The sequence below is a fragment of the Pantherophis guttatus genome, chromosome 4 (genome assembly GCF_059756535.1).
Source record: "Pantherophis guttatus breed Tessera chromosome 4, ASM5975653v1, whole genome shotgun sequence".
NCBI lineage: Eukaryota > Metazoa > Chordata > Lepidosauria > Squamata > Colubridae > Pantherophis > Pantherophis guttatus.
In genome coordinates this window covers 47,732,310-47,751,725 of record NC_142066.1, presented here as the reverse complement: position 1 = coordinate 47,751,725, position 19,416 = coordinate 47,732,310, and the positions used below count along the sequence as shown (strand labels likewise).

Here is a 19,416-nt window from a genome sequence, read left to right as displayed (position 1 = left end):
TAAGACGCCATTTAGAGACTGCAGAAGCGTGATCTGTGGTGAATCATTACAAAGAGCCAAGAATGTGAGGAAGATATATATCAAGGACCACAATGGAGCTACTGTGCTTGCAAGGCTGCCATTGCCAATACCCATCCCCTTTCCCTCCTCAACAAATCTTTACCCTTTCCCACACAAGCAGCTCCATGAAGGATGCCACTGTTAAAGGTTCTTTCAACCATTTTAGAACAGAACATGCTCAATCATGTCAAACAGAAGGCTAGGAGATTAGGAAGACCTACTGTGTTAGACAATGAGTAGAAATGTTTGAAATGGAAAGTGGCTGAATTCAAGCTTGAATAGAAAGCACATATCCTTATCTCATGACAGATTTTGACTGGGGAGATAGATAAATTCTCTTTAAGGACATCTGGATGAGGTTTCTACACTCTATACTTCAGCATTTTGAATAAGCCAGAATTCACAGGTCGCCTCAGTACAATGAATATACACTAGCTTTCCCAAATTGTACCCCTTTGAAAATTTTATGACTCCAATTCTCAGTATAGTTAGCTTCTAAGGCTATGCTATCTGGGAACTTTAGGAATTATATTCCCAGTACATTTAAAAGACATTGGGGGGGGGTTTGTTACAAGCCAGAGTAGGATTTACCAAATTAGGCAACCCAAAACAGACACACCTCTTTGGTCTATTGTGCTATGTGAACCAGACTCCATTCTTCTCTCAGCAAAGGAAATTATATTATTATTATCATCATCATCATCTAAAATGATCCAGGACTGAGTCTTGGGCTAACACACAGATCCTAGGACTCAACCAAAGCGGAAACGGGCATTCTTAATGGTAATATGAGATATACCATATTTTTTGGAGTATAAGACGCTCCAGAGTATAAGATGCAGATTAGTTATTGGGGAAGAAAACAAGAAAAAAAATCTGATTCTACCTACCAGCATCCATTGGTATTCACTTGGCTAGCATCCTTGCAGCAAACAGCAAAAAGCCTGGTCAGCTTCAGCACGTTATCACAGCCTGATTCAGAACGAGCAGCTGATTGGTGGTTGGATCGGCCTCCCAGAGTACCGCCAATCAGCTCGTTGCTGCCTCCGCGCATCGCGTTTTTGGCCTCCGTGTCTTGCATTTTTGGCCTCTGCATGCTCCATTTTCCACGCAGAGGCTGAAAACATGATGCGTGGAGGAGGCAATCGGCAGCGATGTGCTGTGGTGATCCCCGCAGCCTGGAACTGGTCTAAAATGGAGCATGAGGAGGCTGAAAACACAATGTGCGGAGGTTGAAAACGGCCAGCGGGTGGGCGGGGCTTCGGCAACATTTGCTGTATAAAACAGACATTTCCACCCACTTTTTTGGGGGGGAAGTGAGTCTTATACTCTGAAAAGTATTTATTTCTTTATAAGTCATACCAATCTGATGGCTTACAAAATACCACAATAAAAATACAACAAAAATACCGAATTATATAATCAAAAGACAGTTTGAAATCAACAATTAAAAGACCAAAACATCCCACATGGAATCTAGCCTATATTCTAAACCAGAGCCTGGGGATGTCACCAAGTTTGAGTACTTATATACCATGGGCAGGTATTAAATCTTGGCCAGATCGGAGATAAAAACATATTCTATGGATATTCCACATCATGTACACACCATATTTACAAGATTAATTCAACATGTGCTTCATTAATATTATCAAAACAACATCTCTTTCAGCCCAAACTTTTTTTAGAGAGAAAGAAGCCACAAGTACAGTGCATTATTAGTGAATTAATTTGTTCTAGAATTCAATCCCAGACCCAGCTTTTGGTGCATGTTCAATACTGGAACTCAGTTTATAGTTTGTTTATTGATGCATATATTAATGAATCAATAGTGCAATGGTTCAGCTGCTAGACTCGTCTTCTACCCCACTCCCACCCACGAAAGATTTCTGGATGAATTTGGGCCAGTCACGGACTGTCATCCCAAGCTACCTCAGAGGATTGTTGTTATGGGGAAAAATAGGAGGAAGGAGCACTATGAATTCACTAAACTTCTGAAAGAAAAATGGGATATAAATCTTATAAGGAAACAAACCAGAGACGTCTGGAATGGCAGAAAACCTAGGAGCCCTTGAGAATTGCTCAGGCAGACTTGGCTTGTTCCAGATGGCAGTGGCTTTTTTTAGATCATCATCTCCTTTCTACACCTAGGGCAGACAAGCTTATAGAGAAGTTCTATTTTACTTAGTGTTAAAGCTCTTATCTTCTTTTCGGTAGCTTTCAGTCTTCCTGCTGTTCTCAATTATTCATGCAATAAGAAATATCGCTATCATTAAATTTAAAACTCAGTTGAATACTGTACTTTGCCACATTTTGCCACACAGAATGACAGAATAGGTAGTTTTGAAAAGCTTTGTACAGCAAATTGAAATTAGTTGAAAATCATGATACAATATTTTTCATTGATCTACAGATTTCATTTTAGCTTCAGGATTTATTAATATAAAATTACAGAACAATAGATTTGGATCCTGAAATTGCATACATCATGTATTCAAGGCACTGAAAGCTCTCTAAAAATTGAGTTTATAAACTACAACTAGAGAACTTAAAATTAAAAGTGTCTGAGAAACTTTAGGAACTTGCTGGTCTTCAAGTGTGATAGATCAATAAGTAAACTATAAACTGGGTTCCGCACTAAAAACTGGTTCTGGGATTGAATTCTAGAACAAATTGATTCACTAATACATAATACAGGTGGGGAACCTGAGGCTCTCTAGTTACTACTAATCTCTAGCTTTAAATAGTTCCAGCCAGCATGGCCAATAGCAAAGAATGCTAAGGGGTTAGAATTCAACAACATATGGGTAACCACAACTTCACATTTTTAGCTCTAAGGCATTTTGAAAGAGCACAATCATATTCAGAACATACATTTCAGTGCTGATTCTGTAAGTTCAAATTTGGGAATGCCATCTCAGCATTCAGCACCTTCACTAGTTCCTAAACACACAGTTTATATGCAAAAGGTGTATGACTACACACTTTTCTGGTATTTCAAGTTCAACAGTTGGGGGGAGGGGGGAGGAGAGACAGAGAGGGAGGGAAGGAGGGAGGGAAGAAGAGAGAGGGGGGGGGGGAAGAGTAGCTAGAGTAGTCTAGCTAGAAAATTCCAGCATCTGCCAAACAACATCCATAAATATGCCATCAACTATAAGATACAGTTTAAGGAAAGTCACCAGTGGAGAATATGGACCAAAAATAAGATGTGCAGATTTTAAAAGTCCATTAAATATCCTTCATTTTTTTTTTTTTTACCAATTCAAGTAAGTTTTAGGAATGTGCTCTTTTTTAATTAAGAAAAATGTAGGCTGATTCTGTTGTTTTAGACTAGTATGCACATAATAGCTATATATCTTTGGTAGCGCAAATGTGATCCATTAAATAGCATGCAGGATTATACTTAGCAGAAAGATGCTTATGCATCTCTTTGTACTCATATGAAAATTTCAAGAGGTTTTGCAGATAAATGGATAACTTTATCCCACAGACCATCCATGTGCCAAAAGAAAAATTAATATTTAAGCCTCGTAATATCAAACTAGCATGGACATGGAATAGGCACACATTTCTGACCAGGGTTTGCAAGAATAGCATCCAGATAAGAAAACTTGGCAACTGATGGCTCCATGAGCCCTTTTAGAAAAGAAATGAATAATCTGGATCTGTTCAGGGCACAAATGGTGCAATAAGGCACCACTTCGTTGTATCCATAAAATCCATTTAATATGGATTTTAACTATATTTAATTTTTGCTGTAGATCTATTTACCTACTACGAGAATACTTGTAAGATGGCGTTGCTCATAAAAATACGTGAAGCTTTAATCATAACTTGCAGCCATCATTTCACTTATTTGACTCCACACATTATTTGACTCTTGTAATAAGTAAATATAAGAAGATGTAATCGTATGTGAGAAAGACTTTAAGTGATGAGCAAAGAAATGCTGCTTAGGGGACAATCAGATAAGGGAGGTCATAGGCTGCAGCTGCATAATGGGTGCAGCTGCCTAATGAGAAAGGGATGCAGAAGGGACCCTCCCCTGCTTTTAAGATTGTAAAAGAGTTTTGTAGGAGTTTTGTACTTTCAGACTTGCAATATTCTGTTAATGTAGCCTTACAATAGAGTGAAATTAGCTAATCTGGTCATGTTTCCTGTCTGGTCTAACTGGGAAGGCTGACAGGACATGATGGGGCTGGTCTTTGAATGTACTACCATGATGGAATGTTAAACTACTGACACATTTATTAAGTACCAGTACTTTAAAATACATGGTAGAAATTCTGCCAGAATGCAAAACTGATTGCAGAAATGAACGAATTGATTTATTATATTTGCAGCCCACTATTACCTGGGATTTCATATCAGCGTGTGTTTGAGTACAGTCTTTTCATTCATCCCCACAATAATAGTCCTATGAGATTGTTGGATTGAGAGAAAGTAATTGACTTAAAATTTTATAATTGAACTGAAATTCAAGTGGGAAATTGAACTTGAGTTTCCGCAATTGATATTCAAACACTTTAACCAGGGTACTTAACCACTACATTTGCTCCGTCTCAGGAGGCTAGCACACTAGTTGTTAGCCACCGAAGAGAAAACTAAATATCTTCACTTTCCTCTTGGTTTCACTTTATGTGGCAGATTGCCTGACTGTGTAAGGATAGAGTGCTTTTTTAAACCATAAATAGCTCTAGACAAAAAGAAAAATAATTAAAGAACTATGATGCATATAACATGGTATAATTGGCTAGAGTTTCTTAAGAAACCATGTGGGTTTAGAAGCGCACACACCCATCTTCTGTATTCACCCATTAAGATGGAGGTTGCAAAGATGGAAACTAATGCAACAAAGGACACGTTCCATTTCAGCATACTATTTTTCCATCACCAAGTTTTTGCACTGTCTTAACAAGTCCCTTGTGAATGGCAAATATCCAGAGAACACTTTTGTTTTTATTTATCTAAAGTCACAAAAATTACCCTAGAACATGAAGCAATCAATGCAACCAAGAACAATATGAACCCTGAAACAAAAAAAAAAAGAGATGCAAAAATTAATCAAAAATACCGCTGCATCCTTTTTAGAACCTTTCTTTTCACACAGCCAAACCTAGCTCACATATGCAATGTTGAAAATGCCATGTGTTCCTAGGGAAATAAGCACCTTGTTCTGTAACCCAGATAAATGCAAAAATTACTTCATTTTCTCCTCCTTTGGTTCACTGGCCTTTTTCTCCGTTTTGTGTTTTCCCTTAGTATTTGTGTTCCTTTCCTAAAACCACCGCATTTATGGTCCACACCTTAACTCCATTCAGTGCTAGCAATCTGAGCACTGCACTAGCAGGAAAATACACTTTTGTAGCACAATGGAAATGCTTAATCGTCATTAGCAGAAGATGGAAGGCCCAGCTAGGCGAGGTTAAATTAGATGAGGAGTGGAAAAGATGTGGAAGAACTTTTGCCATTTGGGAAATCATTGCCTCCAGCTCCAGCTGTGCAGGAACTGGGTGTAACAAGTCAATAAATAGAAAGTGACATTGTATATGCGTAGATATGTCTCTCCTACAGGCCACCTGCACAGTCACAGAAAAATGTAACTTCAACCAGAAGTGACAGACTCTACCTCCTCTAACTTCTGATGACTATATCCATGCCTGCTAAAATTAAGGGCTTCAACTCCCAAAGACTATGCTAGTTAACTCATCTCAAGAACGCTGGTCTTCCTGGAAGATGGAGAAAGCTCATTCTTAAATGAGGTATGAATTCCTAGACCGAATGATAACTTTCTGGGATGTTCACACTTAATTTATCTGGAACAACTGCCAGAACAACATTGGGTGTGCCTTTGTCTTGGTAGGATTCCCACATGGTCAGCCATAATGTAGTGTTAAATTACTGCTAGGAGATTAGTAGTGGTTTCAACCCTTTAGGGCAAGAGAGCAGCAAACGAGACAGTGCAGATGGCTCTGAGTAAAGCCTGAGTAAAGTCAGAAGCAATTGTGGCACAGCTTTTCTCCAAAGGCAGTCTTCCTCCAACCCCTCCATTTCTTGCAGTACAAGAAAGTATGGGACACCCATTTTGATTTCTTCCTAGCCATAAAGTCCCTTTGAGCCATGTTCAATACCTTGTGTCTCTGGGGACACATCCGTTTTTTCTAACAACAATATAGAAGTGGTTTGTCTCTGCCTTTTCTTGTGGGTTTTTTTTTTTGTTTTGTTTTTTGTTCGTTTGTTTTGTTTTGCTTTGTTTTTGTCAACTTCTCAATGCTTTCCCATTCAAATCCTAGCTAGGTCCAATCCTGTTTAACCTTTTTTAAAATAACCTAGGAGGAATGGCAGCAGCTTCAAATCTGCTAAAAACTTAGATACAATTAAAGATCATCTAGTTTTATAATTCACATGGGACTCATTAACCGGCTTTTAAAAATTCATAAAGTCATAATATGTTCTACTTGGGCTTGGAGTAGCCAAATTATAGTTTATGAACTATAATTTATAGCTTGTGTATTCAGACAATTGTAGCTTATTCAATCCAACTTTGGCTTATTTGATAAACCATGGTAATACAAACAATGATTGTTTGGACCATATGCTCATCATTGTTATATTTGAAAACAATAGAACTATTGAGCCTCGGCTATACATATATGGATCACTATTATATGACAATAAAGACTTTTCTGCCAACTTTCACCATCTTGCGATCAGATCTAAATCTTAATAATCCTAAAATATAAAGTAACTGATTAGGATATGCTTTTTCTCCAAAGACACCTTAGACATTCAAGTTACAATAGAACTAAATTATCTGGGAATATATATCAATGAGAGCTGAGGCTTGAACTGAAATATGTGTAATCAGTAAACATCATAGGACTACCAAATGTGGACTAAGCCCTAATAATTGTGACAAACACCACATCTGATGGTAAACTAACCTTCCAATAATAATGGATATCAAAGGGATTGCACCCTATTCTTCTGCACTTCTTGCTTCCATTATTCTTGTATTTAATTGACAGTCTTCAATTGTTCGGGAAACTCATATTTTGGGCTGGGGTCTAAACTATCAGCCTCACTGGTGAAGGCATGTTCAAGGCAAACTACTACCACCAGAAAAGTTTCTTGCAAGCTACCACCTACCATAATTCGACTAATGGACATATCAGGAGAAAGACATCAGACAGCAAGCAGACTGATGAAGAAAAAGTCAGTCCAAATTACATTTGTACTTCATCCATATAAGGCTTTTAAGGTTAAAGACCTACAAGGCTTGCTCCCCTTAAGCAAACTCTTTTAGAGCAACATATGAATATTTAAGAACTAATGTATTGGACGGTATAAGTAAATGCTTCATTTAGTTATTTTTGCATCTATCCAGCCAGCATAGCTCAGGTGTTAGAATCAAGCATTTAAAATTCAGAAATAGTGTGCATGAACTGGAATTCAATTTGACTGGAAAGAACAACCCAGATGAAAGGTTCCATCACATTATTTTAAGCTACAGCTATCCAGCTTTTTTTTTTTTTTTTTTAAATGCAAGCTGAACCGGATAGCTTGGGACAAGCAGGCAGGAACTTCTGTACACTGCGAAGCTGATAAGCAGGGAAGCCTGGAGCCTGTGAGAGAGACCAAGCTGACAAAGAGTTTCAAACAGAAGAAAAGACAAAGAAAAAAGGCATGGGCGATTTTCTAATTGGGAAGTTGAATATGAAGAAAGCATATTCAGTGTAAAATACTAAAGTGAAGACAGGTAAATCCTGGAATAAACTTTTTTTTAAAAAAAGAAGAAGGCCTATCTGGAAGTCCCATATCCTGAACCGGAGGCCCTGATCTTCTAAACCCTGGAAAAGTCAGGGCATAGATCTTCAGGGCCAAGACAGAAATCAATTCCATATACAATATATGAGGAAGAACCCATGCTCCCCTATATGAACCAAGAGCTTGACAAAAGTAAGTGCCATTATTAATTTATAGCCTAAATTAAGCTATAAATACATATGCCATTAGGGTATATTTTCAAGAAAGTTCAGTTCAAGAGCTTTTGACTGCAACAAGATAGAGAGTGAGGGAAGAGGGATTAGCCAGCAATATATAGGCAAGAGAGAAGCAGGCATTCAACCCCATCTTAGCAAACAAGCAAATAGACAATCTTAGGGCAAAAGGACACTGCCTTTTCAAATGCGAAGAGAGTGATTTTTCCGGCAGCAAAGGTGATGATTAAGCTTTGTGTTTATTCTGCTATACAGGCTAAAAAGATTCCAAAATAACTTGTTCAATAGGATCAACTGGTTTGGAGAAAATTAACATTCAAGTTACACTGAAGTTTTACATTTCAATGGGTCAGGAAACAACTTCAGTGCCTCACTTCTGAAAAGTTAAAACAAGTCATAGTTTGTAAGAACATGGATTGATGTGACAGTTGTTCACACAGCACTCATAAAAGATATTTACTAATGTTCAAAATCTAAAAAATTAAATTTGGCTGAAATCTCATTAAATCATATCAGTTTGGGCTTTTCTTAGTTTTAATGTTTGTTCTGTTGTTGCATGCAACACAAAATTATATTAGAGCATTTATGCTTTATATGTATACCGATACTATGCATATGTTTCACAGAATCTATTTTTTTTCCTGCTGCATTTTTCTTCCCCTTTTCATGCAAAAAATATGTTTAATTCTGAGTATGAATCAGACCACCAAGCAAGGACATGTATACGGTACTGGAAAATAATTTGTGGGTTTGAATGTGAGCCTACCATATCTGCATCAAGTCTTAACCTCAGAATCCTTTTCCACAGTCAGGATCCTGAAGCGGTTTTTGCTTAGGAAATCAAGAATAGAATAGAAGAATATTTCCTTGGATCAGCCATCCTATACCCTATACCAAGATGGCAGCAAACTCTCCAGCATCTATAAAGGCTAAATGAATTGGGAAAGATGAGAACAAGCATTCTTCCACTTCATATAGCAATGAAACCTGGCTGGGAATTATGGAAACTGTGGAGCTGCAAGATTGCTCTAAGTCAACTACTATGTTGTATTTTCTCCTTAGAATCTGTGGCCAACATGAGGTGATTATTTTACATCTTCATACAGCTCCTGTTTAATGCCAGAAACAGAATTTCAGGTTATGGTGATACCAGAATTGTCTCCAAAACAAGAACATAGCATCAAGATCAGAAATCTTCCATAACTAGTACCACCAAAAAAAAAAAAAAAATGGATGCCAAGAAGTATATAAAACCAAGTACTTCAACTTACCGTTCATTCCCAACATGTTTATATCATACAGATTTACAGTACGACGTTTCACTCCAAATAAGGCAGGTAAAATTATATACTTGGAGCATCTCGATATGACTGCTGAATCAACTTCAGTCCATCAGTAGGACAATATTCATAAGATTACTCAAGCTCAAGTCACTTCTGTACTAGCAATTTACAGGACTTTCAAGAGTTCAACTACTCTTATGCCAAGAAAGAGGAGATATGGATAAACGTTACTTCACATCAGTTACTTCACTTCAATGATGGGTGGATGAAGAAGACTATGAAGGTGCTCTTAAATGTTAGTGAGGAAATGACCCTAGTGAAGTTTGCTCACTTGGTCAAGTTTGTTCACTTTGCTCAAGTGAAATTCGGTCCTAGATATCCTGATTTCCCCAAAATAAGACATCCCTGATAATAAGCCGAATCGGGCTTTTGAATGCATGGCAATAAGGCCATGCATTTCAGGGTTCAAAAAAAAATATAAGACAGGGTCTTATTTTCGGGGAAACACGGTATAAAAGTAACACCATATAAAAATATTATTAAAATAGCATTTATTGCATTCTGCTGCAAAATTCCCTCACTTCTAAACGTTCGCCACCACCCCATAATCTCCTCAGAGCGTCCATTCCAGATTCAAAGAATCCTAGGATCTTTCTATAATTCCACCATTACAAGCAACCTCTCTACCTTCCCAGTTGCATCACCAGTTTGTACCATCTCAAAAACACATTATCTGCCTTGAGCAATTGATTCAAGTTTCCGTCCTCGGTCAACCCTCTCATCCCATTTGACCTTCCACGTTGCCCAGTAGCATCTTCACTCAACTTCCCATCTGCCATTCTTAAACCTAACAGGCAGTCCTCCCCCTTCTTATTCTTAGGTCCTGGGCACCATCTCTCTCAGCACTAGGAGCGCGTAGCTTTCCTGGCACAACCTGCGCAGAGGAATTCCCTGCAACTAATGAATGTGCTCTCCCGCCATTCGGCCAGTATTCCCTCTACTCAAAAGAAAAGTCCCAGTTCATTGCGCCTAACTTTCTCCGCCCCCCGTTCGCCCGTCCTTAATCAGTCTCCCGTCTTCCCACTGGCCTGGATAGCCTCCCTTTCCACGTACAGCAGTTTCATTGAACCATTTGCCTCCCCCAAGCCCATCCACTCTCCCACCCACCCCACCCCACCCCTTGCGCTCCGAAACCAACGCACCCGCGGGCCGCTTTCCCCATCCCGGCTCCGGCTGTCCTCGGGGCTCTTTGGTGGCGGGATCCCAACCAGACAAAAGGCGACTCCATTCATCGGGCGCGGCACTGGCCCCGACGGGGCGGACAATCGGCCAAGTTGGCCGAGAAGGAAGCGAGAGCTGGCGGGACGGAACGCGGGACGGCCGTGGGGGCAGTAGAAGCCACAGCCAGGCTCGGCAGAGCTCCGCTCGGTTGGGCCAGGCTGTACCGACAGCTCCGCCTCTTCCAAGGCGGGCGGCGGTGTCGAGGGGAAGGCGAAGAGAGGAGGGAAGAGAAGGCCTGGCCGCCCACTAAGCCGCTCACAGAGAGCGAGAGGAGGAGCTGTTGGAGCGCATATCAGCAAGCGGGCTGCCCCAGATCCGGCAGCAGAGAATGGCCCGGGCGCCAGCATCAGACAAGAAAACCGGAGGATGGCAGGGAGAGAAAAGAAAGGCAGAGCGATCCTGAAAGGAAGGGCGATCCTGAGCTAGGAAATCATCGGGGGGAGAAGCAAGTTAGCAGGCACCTAGGCAGTGACACTTTCCATCGCCCAGGTTAAATGTCCGGGGCCTTCCGATGCTTTATACTAGAGCGCCTTTCCTCCCTATGGGAATAGACGTATCTCGGCCCAGGCTGGAAAAAGATTCTCCAGCTATTGAGTAAACTAGGCGGAATTATAAACCTCGAGATTTCTGAGGATTTTGAGACGGGATTGTCGAATGCTACCCAATGATACCGTCTCTGGTGGGCGGGTACTAATTGTAAAGATACCTGACAAGGGAAAATAAATGGAGAATTTCACACAGTTACATGAAGTACGTGTCTTTTAAGTCTTTGGGGTTATTGTTGTTTTTTTAAAGCCGCACCTGCATGTGAAACCTGAGATAATACTGCTGTATCATAAATACTTGAGAATCTTCTCAATACAAAACCTGAACCTCACGTGTGTTAAAAAGTTTCTCAAACTGAGTTTTAAAGCAAGCCTGTGAATGCAGCCCTACTCCGAGGCAGAGTGCAGAGGAACAGAAACAGGAGCATCTGGGGGCAGGGGGTTAGCATTGGGGGTGGGGTTTGTGTGTGTATGTGGAGGGAGAATGAGAGCAAGCTGTCACAGCCAGGCACAGGGATAATGACACTTTCAGGCAGGACAGAGGCAGCCTGGTACAAGCAGAGGGATGAGCCAGCATGTGCTCTATAGACTGAATGAGTTCCATCCGAAGGATGAGATCACAGGACAGAGTGTAGAGTTGCAGCCCCAGGAGGAAAAAAAAAAAAGGGGGGGTGTTTGTACAAATAGGGGGAATGACATTTGACAGCAAACACAAGAACAGGCAGGGAGAATATTTGGCTTGGGTGTCTTTCCCAGTGAAAACACCAATCTTCAAATGAAGGCAGATGTAGAGAATACTTTATATTCTATTTCAAACAATCTTCAGAATATCTCAAGCTTCCATACTTTTGGCCAGTTAGCCCACATTCCCCAGCTGCCCTGCAGGTGTGGGGATGATGTATAACCCAAAGCATCTGGAGAAGAATGTTACGGAACATTGGTTTGATATGAAAATTTCTTTGTATTAAATCTGATGTAAGCAATTTAAAAGACATTATGCAGATAGAAGTGATTAATTCCTTTCTGAGTTTTATTCCATAGTTGTCCCATTTCCAGTTTTGGTACCATCTTGCCCAGCTGTTACAAGAACATGGCATGTGACTCAAGTCATAGAGGGCAAAAGGATTGAACACTGATCTGTTCTATAAAGCCTAGAAGAGAAAGCAATAAACACTTTTTAAAATCCTTTTTGAATCCCACCATGTTGAGCTGTCTGATCATTCTGACCAGTCTCAGTATCTCAACTCCTGGTTCTTCAAAATAATATGAATTATCTTCTAAATATCTTCTATGAATCTGCTAAACTCCCATCTTACCCCTGCCCTCCCCTTCCTTAACTGGATCATAGCATTTGGCTTCTATTGATTTATGTTTGTGTGTGTGTGTGTGTGTGTGTGTACACAGAGACACACAGATAAATAGATATGGATATATATTTTATGTTGTAAGTCACCCAGTTACCCTGTAGTAAGATGGGCGGCCAATAAATTTTGTAAATAAATTAATATACCCATCTTAATCTCATTTCAAGATTGGCTATGGGATATAGACTAGTGATGGGTTGCCCCCGGTTCGCACCTGTTCTATAGAACAGGTAGTATAACTGGCGGGAGGCTCCACCCACCAACCCCGACATCATCAAATCGCTTCTGCATTTGTGCAGAAGAGCGCACGAGTGAGTGTAGCAAGCGTGCACGCGTGCGGCACCACTGCGAACCGGTAGTAAAGGTAAGTAGAACCCACCCCTGATAAAGACAGTTTGTCTTGATGAATGAATTGTATTGGAAATTTGACAGAGGAAGTGTGTGCATTCCTTTATAGGTCTTATGGATCCCTTAGCATCAAAATATTAGCAATCTTGATATTTTTTTAAGTTGCCTGTGGAACTCAAAATTGGCTGTTTGAGATAAAACAAAATACAGAGGATAAAACAAAGTAGCTAGAATTCTGAGCATAAGTGGACATAAAGATATTGTTAAATACCTCATTTATTTATATTCACTGACATACGAGTTCTCTATATTTCTGTTTCAGTGTTAGAAATCAGTGGGAAAAAAGCATTCACAGAGTATGGGTAAGAAACATATTCATAACTGAGAGTAGCATAACTTTTTATTTGTGCTTCTGAATGAGAAAGGCAGATGTTGAGCCTGCAAGGGCTACCTTTTCCTTAATCCTAAATATGAGGTCTGAGGTGGTAACCTGGGAACTTGGGGTGGGTGGGTGAATTGAAGACAGCTGCCCACTGATTTCCTTGCAGTAGCCAAGAATGTTTATGCAAACACCATTCTCAGTGCATTTTTTTCTTAAACTTACTAGACAATCTTTAAAAAAAGAACCCACATGTCTTAATCTCAGTGCATCCTGCCAGCAGGATTAGAATAATACAGATCTACTATACCAGGGCTTTTAACAATACAATACAGACCCCTTGAGCCAAAGATTTGCTGTATCTCAAACAGTGACACAAAAGTCTTAAAACTGCACTTTGAGTACATCTTGTATATGGAGAGTTTTTAGCCAATCTAAATAGCTATGAAAATGCAAAGTGGCACAAACAGCATTTTTGCCGCCGTTCTTGAGAAAAAATAGCTATTACCAGAAGCACAATTTCTTTTAAATAAATGTGTTTAGAATCAGACCTTCCAAAAAGCGCTTTACTAGATTCCTTTTCTCTGTTTTAGCATTTAGAGTCAGGCTACCACTGTTCAGCTTTGAGAAAAAGATATTCTGAAGATGTGTAGAAACATTTTGCTGTGCCAATTCTCTGCAGTCCCCATGTGCTAGAGGAATCTCACAAGAGGTCCATGGACTGAAAATTAAGCCTCGACTAAGATAAATATTATGGAACTCAACTTCACTATCACATGTATTTCTAGACTTGTTTGCTTCATCAATGCATACCTGTCACTTAATTCCACAAGATTCCACAATGGCAAGTTGGTGTCTAATTTCAAATTACTTCATTGTAGGAACTTTCATTTGGAAGGGAACGTACTCCCTCTGGTGGCTTTCTGGTACAGCACACCCCACATGGAAAGCAAACACAGGTTGCCCTCTACTTACGACCACAACTTTCTATTGGGCCAGGATTTCTATTGCTAAACAAGGTGGTTGTTAAATTAGTCCTGCCCAATTTTGCTATGGTTGTTTAGTGAATCATAGCAGTTGTTAGGTGAATCTGCAGTCTTCAAGCAAATCTGACTTCCCCCATTGACTTTGCTTGTCAGAAGCTGACTGGGAAGATTGTAAATGGCAATCACATGATTGCAACTATTGTAAATACATGTTGATTGCCAAACAACCAAATTTTGATCACATGACCCTAGGAATGCTGGGTCAGCTGTAAGTGCGGAAACTGATTCTAAGTTACTTTTTTTAATTGCCACTGTAACTTTGAACAGTCAATAAACAAATGGCTGTTGGGAACTATTTGTTAGCTTTTAACTTTGTGGGCCAAATTTTATATATTCGTTTTAAATTGTTTTTAAATTTTGTGAGTTTATATGTGTTTTAATATGGTTGTACACCGCCCTGAGTCCTTTGGGAGAAGGGCGGTATAGAAGTTCAATAAAATCAAATAAAAAATCAAATATCCTCTTGCAGAGAAGAAAGAGAGGGAGTGATTTCAGGCAGCACTTTCTTACATCTTTGGTTGATCAAGCTAATGCAATTTTTAAAATATAATTGCCACTTTTTTTTTCAAGTGATACTCCATGCGTTCCAAAAATTCTAAGATAGCATGGTCCCTTTACAGTATACAGGATTAGCAAGTAGTGTGTTTTTGATAGCAACATGAGAGGTTTAATTTCCAAAGCATTTATTATACTTTTGCAGAGGGAACAGATGTCTGATCCCTGTGTTTTATCCAATTGAGCTTAGGAAAGCAAAGCTCCAATTTGATGGAGCCCTAACCAAGTTATATAAACATGGGGAAGAAGGCCTGTCTTTCTGGATGCTTAGATTGCATTGACTTCAGTTGCAGTGTAACATTAGAGAGTGTCATTTTACTTTCTCAAATTCAAATCTTTATTGTCAGTGCACAACATATGTAAAATGAGATTGGTCATAATTCCCCAAAACAATTCTGGCAGGGGCAGTATGGAAATCAAACTGTCAACAGCCTGGGTCATAAAGCAAAGCAATTGCAAAAGGATGTCAAGTTTTAAAGCTAACCCAGGGGTTTAAGAATGAGGGGCGGAAAACTTGGCAATCAAATCCTTTTTGATATCCCTTTTTTATATCTGGTAAAGCAAATTTTAAAAAATCAAAATAAAAGATAGTTGTGTCACTTTGAACTTTGTGCTTGAGGTGGGAAAAAAATGAAACTTTGATTTTGCGTTTTACTGATTAAATAGATTTGTTGTTATAGAAATGACTAGTTTATACTATTATTTAAAAGTAAAAAGTTGAGGTTTGATGTTAATGCCTTATTCTACTGCACCAATGGGAATCAGAAGTCAATGCCTTTTTTTCCCTTTTTTCCCTTTGCTTTCCCCCACTTTTTCCTTCCCTAACTTCCCTAACTTCCCTACTATTTACTTTTGTATTTTCTTTGTATGCTATATTATAAACTAATAAACATGGTTAAAACAAAAAAATTAATGGCCAGCCTCCACGTGTGAACATATATACCCTTTGCAAAGCAATAACAGTCAACTGCTACATTTGCACCTGAAATTAATTTATTGCTATACTCCCCAAGAGAAAGAATATTCAAGACAGAAAAACAATTTTTCACAGATAAACCATCAGGCAAAAAAAGGGAAATACATCAGATTAGTGTAAAGAGACCAATTTCATACATTCCCAATTTAAAAACTGTTGAAACGTGGCTGTGTGAAACATAGAACTGAAGAATTTTGTAAAAGAAAATGCTCTACAGTTTAATCATCCAAAGACCATATCATGAGGCTCTAGTTATCACCCCACACTTCCCTCTCTTTGAAGAACATTCACAAAGTATTATATATTCCCAAAACTGAGACCCAGTTTGATACACTGGTTAAATTGCTGGCTTAGAAACCAGAAGACTGTGAGTTTTAATTCTGCCTTAGGCATATAAAACTGGCTCGTTCACTTTGGGCCAATCACTCTCCTGCAGCCCAATTTATCTCACAAGTTCACTGTGTGGGGAAAATAGAAGAAAGGAATACTGCCATATTCACCACCTTGAATTATATATGAAAAATAAGATGGATAATAAACTTTAAAAATGTCTTGGTCCAAGAAATTGAGAGAGGTTTTTTAAAATGTTATTTTGATAAAAACTAGTGTCAGTAGATACCTTAGATGACATCCAAACAAAGCAGTTTTAAAAATTACTTAAGTATTAAGAAATAAAATTCAACCTTAGCAGACTAAATTGCTACTATAATACTTAAATTTCCTTTGAAGTTCTCTATTACATCACTGAAAAATACAAAAGACTGCTAAACTGACATTTAAATTCTTCAGTATTACTCTTTCATAGAAGCAGGTTCAGGAAATCAGAAATACTATATAAGATGTATCATCTTTCCTTTCAGAGACGTGTCTGAAGGTTTCAGTAATATATGCACGGAGAACAGTGCTGAAGACTGGACATGAATAATATATGCTGTTCAAAATTCCTAAATAAATTCAAGAATTCTTGTAGTTCGTTCAAAAGTCTGTCTTATAATGTTCTCAGTCTCTACAAATCAGGCAAAACTACCTCCATAAACAGAACATGACAAAAACAGCTAGTTTATTTGGTATTTGTAGGATCGAGTAAACGATCTATTGGATTACACAGAAAAAGTTTCAACTGTGTTTCTTAAATCTTTTCTGAAAGTGACCACGGTAGTTGTAACAATGAACTGTATAGTTTATTTACCTATTAGGGAAAACTTTAAAAAAAAATGAAAACAGGTATTTTATTTCAAATTAGCTGCTTTTTTTTTCATTTTAATTACATGATTTGCTCTCAATTAAAGGTTTTGTATTCAGTTTAGATTTCCTTTTAAATAAGGCTTTAACTAGTAATAAGATTTTGTTTTCAGTTTAGCTTTTATTAAACATTTAAAAATGGAAGCTATATCCTCCACCCCACCTTTTAAATGTCTAAGTTGATGGCTATCATATCAGAGGCCAGTGAATTCCATAATTACAGAATGAAGGAAGGGCGGGGGAATGGTTGAAGATATTTTCATTTTTAAAATCCACATAGAAAAGATCAGATTACAAGTAACAGTGCCAGAAAAATCCAAACCGTTTTTTTGGTATCTTTCTCTTTAAATAAAAAAATCATATAATTTCTATAGAATATTTTTTCAGACAGGAGACAATTTCTCCAGATCTAGCCTAGGTCCCAGATATGTTCGTTATGAGCAAAGAAACTAAAGAATACACTGAATCTTAGAATTAAGTCAAAGGATACACTCAACCTTAAATTCTCATCTTCATATCTTTTTCTAAAATGATTGTGATCATTGTAAGAGGGCTAGAAAAATTGAGGCCTGGTGAAAAATTATCCTGAACTATTGTAGCATCTATAAGGAGGTATGATGTCTATAATTGGTTCACAATATCTGATGTAAGGACATAACTTGCAGCATTTAATGCCATAATGTCATAACGTTTGTCATTATTTACTCTCTTTCGGTCTTCATGGATGCCTAACTGTTTAAGAGATTGGAGATCCATAATTTACAAGTGTGTATGATTTACAAAACAAACACACATGCACACACATAGATGCAAACATTCATACTGTACTTAGCATTTTTATTTACTTTCTTTAAGCAAAACAAAACAAAACTTACAACAAGGCAGTTGAAAGATGCAGAGTTACCGTAGATCCTTTCTTCATCTAATTTCAATATAACACATCAGCATCATCAAGGCCAGGTAAGGTCCACAATGAAATCTAATCTAGTAATCTGCAGAATGTCTTAAATTATGACTAGTTCTGAATGAACATACACTCCCTTCCCAAACAACTGAACAAATAGTAATTGGGAAAGGAGAGAAAATAATTAGGGCAAATTTTCAGGATAAAGCAACCACCCTACCCTACCACTTTCCTGGATGGACTTGGCCCTATCCATAATTTTGTCCTGCCTGTCCTGCCTGCTAGAAATACAAAGGTATCACAAATGTCTTGCAAATACTCCTTTGCAGGTGGTAGACATCCACAGTACTGGCAGAAACAGTGTCAAACGGACAAGTGTAAGCAAAGCCATTATTCTTTTTATCAGGTCAGAAACATTGGGACAGATGCTATTAGTATCTCCCTTTTTTCAGATGAGGGGGGAAAGGTAATCAGGCTGGGAAACATCACCCCAACCTCTGATATTTAAATCTTCCTACAAATCATCTCTAATCCTTCTTGACTGAGCTCTAAATACATCATCAGAAAATGAGAGTGGATCAGCAGCTCCATTTACCCGACAGGGTAGCTCCCCCACCGGTTTCAACAAGGGAAGCAAAGATGGTCATTCATAAGCACTGATTATTTATTGAATTTATACCCTGCCTTTCAGCTAAAAGCGGCAGCTCTTAAGAAAAGCTTCTAGTTATAAATAGTGAAAACATATCTAGTTGTTTAAAAAGACAATTTAAAACATACTCCACAGGCAGATGTCACTCGACCATTGATAGCATAACTCAACAATAATAACAGCTAAAATGTCAATATTTGCCTAAAGAATTGTATGTTCGTTTGCCAGCCATACTATAATCTTACATTTTTCAAACTATAATGGATAACAGGAAGAAGATAATCTGACGTTCCTGGGTCCTTAATATGCCCATTGGAGTCTGCCAAATGTCCAAAAACATGATCCGAAGCCCAAGGCTACACTATCCCTGTGTTTTACATGCATCTGAGCCAAGAACAGAGAAGAGAAAACTAAGAAATAAAATAATGTTCCAGAAGAATCAACACATACCTAATGTTTTGGAAATGCACATATGCATTTATAGTAAGTGCACCTATGCTGGGAGGATCTGAGGCAACCTGGAACTCACAGCTAAATCCAGCCTTGATAAGAATAATTTTGAAAGGATTATTAAGAGCTGAGGATCAGATCAGTAGCAATCTTGACTAAACAAGAGAAAGGAGGACTTAGCTTGACAGCAGCTTGGGGTGGGGCATGCAGTGTGGTCTTTTTTAACTGCAGAGAGAAGGCAGGCACTGATTAAAACTCACAAATACTGTACAGTGACCTATATTTTGGAGAGCCTTTTTGTCCTAACTAAAATTATCATTGGTTAATGCTCTCT

The 19,416-nt window shown here is 38.6% G+C and overlaps 1 protein-coding gene across 7 annotated transcripts in view; it reads right to left on the bottom strand.

Moving 5' to 3' along the window:
* The window catches only part of ARHGAP23 (Rho GTPase activating protein 23), a 216,225-nt gene that overhangs the window by 183,130 nt on the left and 13,679 nt on the right, over positions 1 to 19,416 (bottom strand). For 2 of the 7 annotated variants that reach the window (XR_015733802.1, XM_034415624.3), the window contains exon 1: positions 10,546 to 11,051. The exons of 2 other annotated variants lie outside the window; for them this stretch is intronic. Coding sequence is in view for 4 of the 5 variants with exons in the window: in XM_034415624.3 (XP_034271515.2) it covers positions 10,546 to 10,971 (426 nt within the window). In the remaining variant the exon portion in view is untranslated. Of the gene's footprint in view, positions 1 to 10,545; positions 11,056 to 19,416 lie in introns of those variants that run through there. 3 more of the 7 variants (XM_034415628.3, XM_034415629.3, XM_087892086.1) reach the window with 3 other exon arrangements.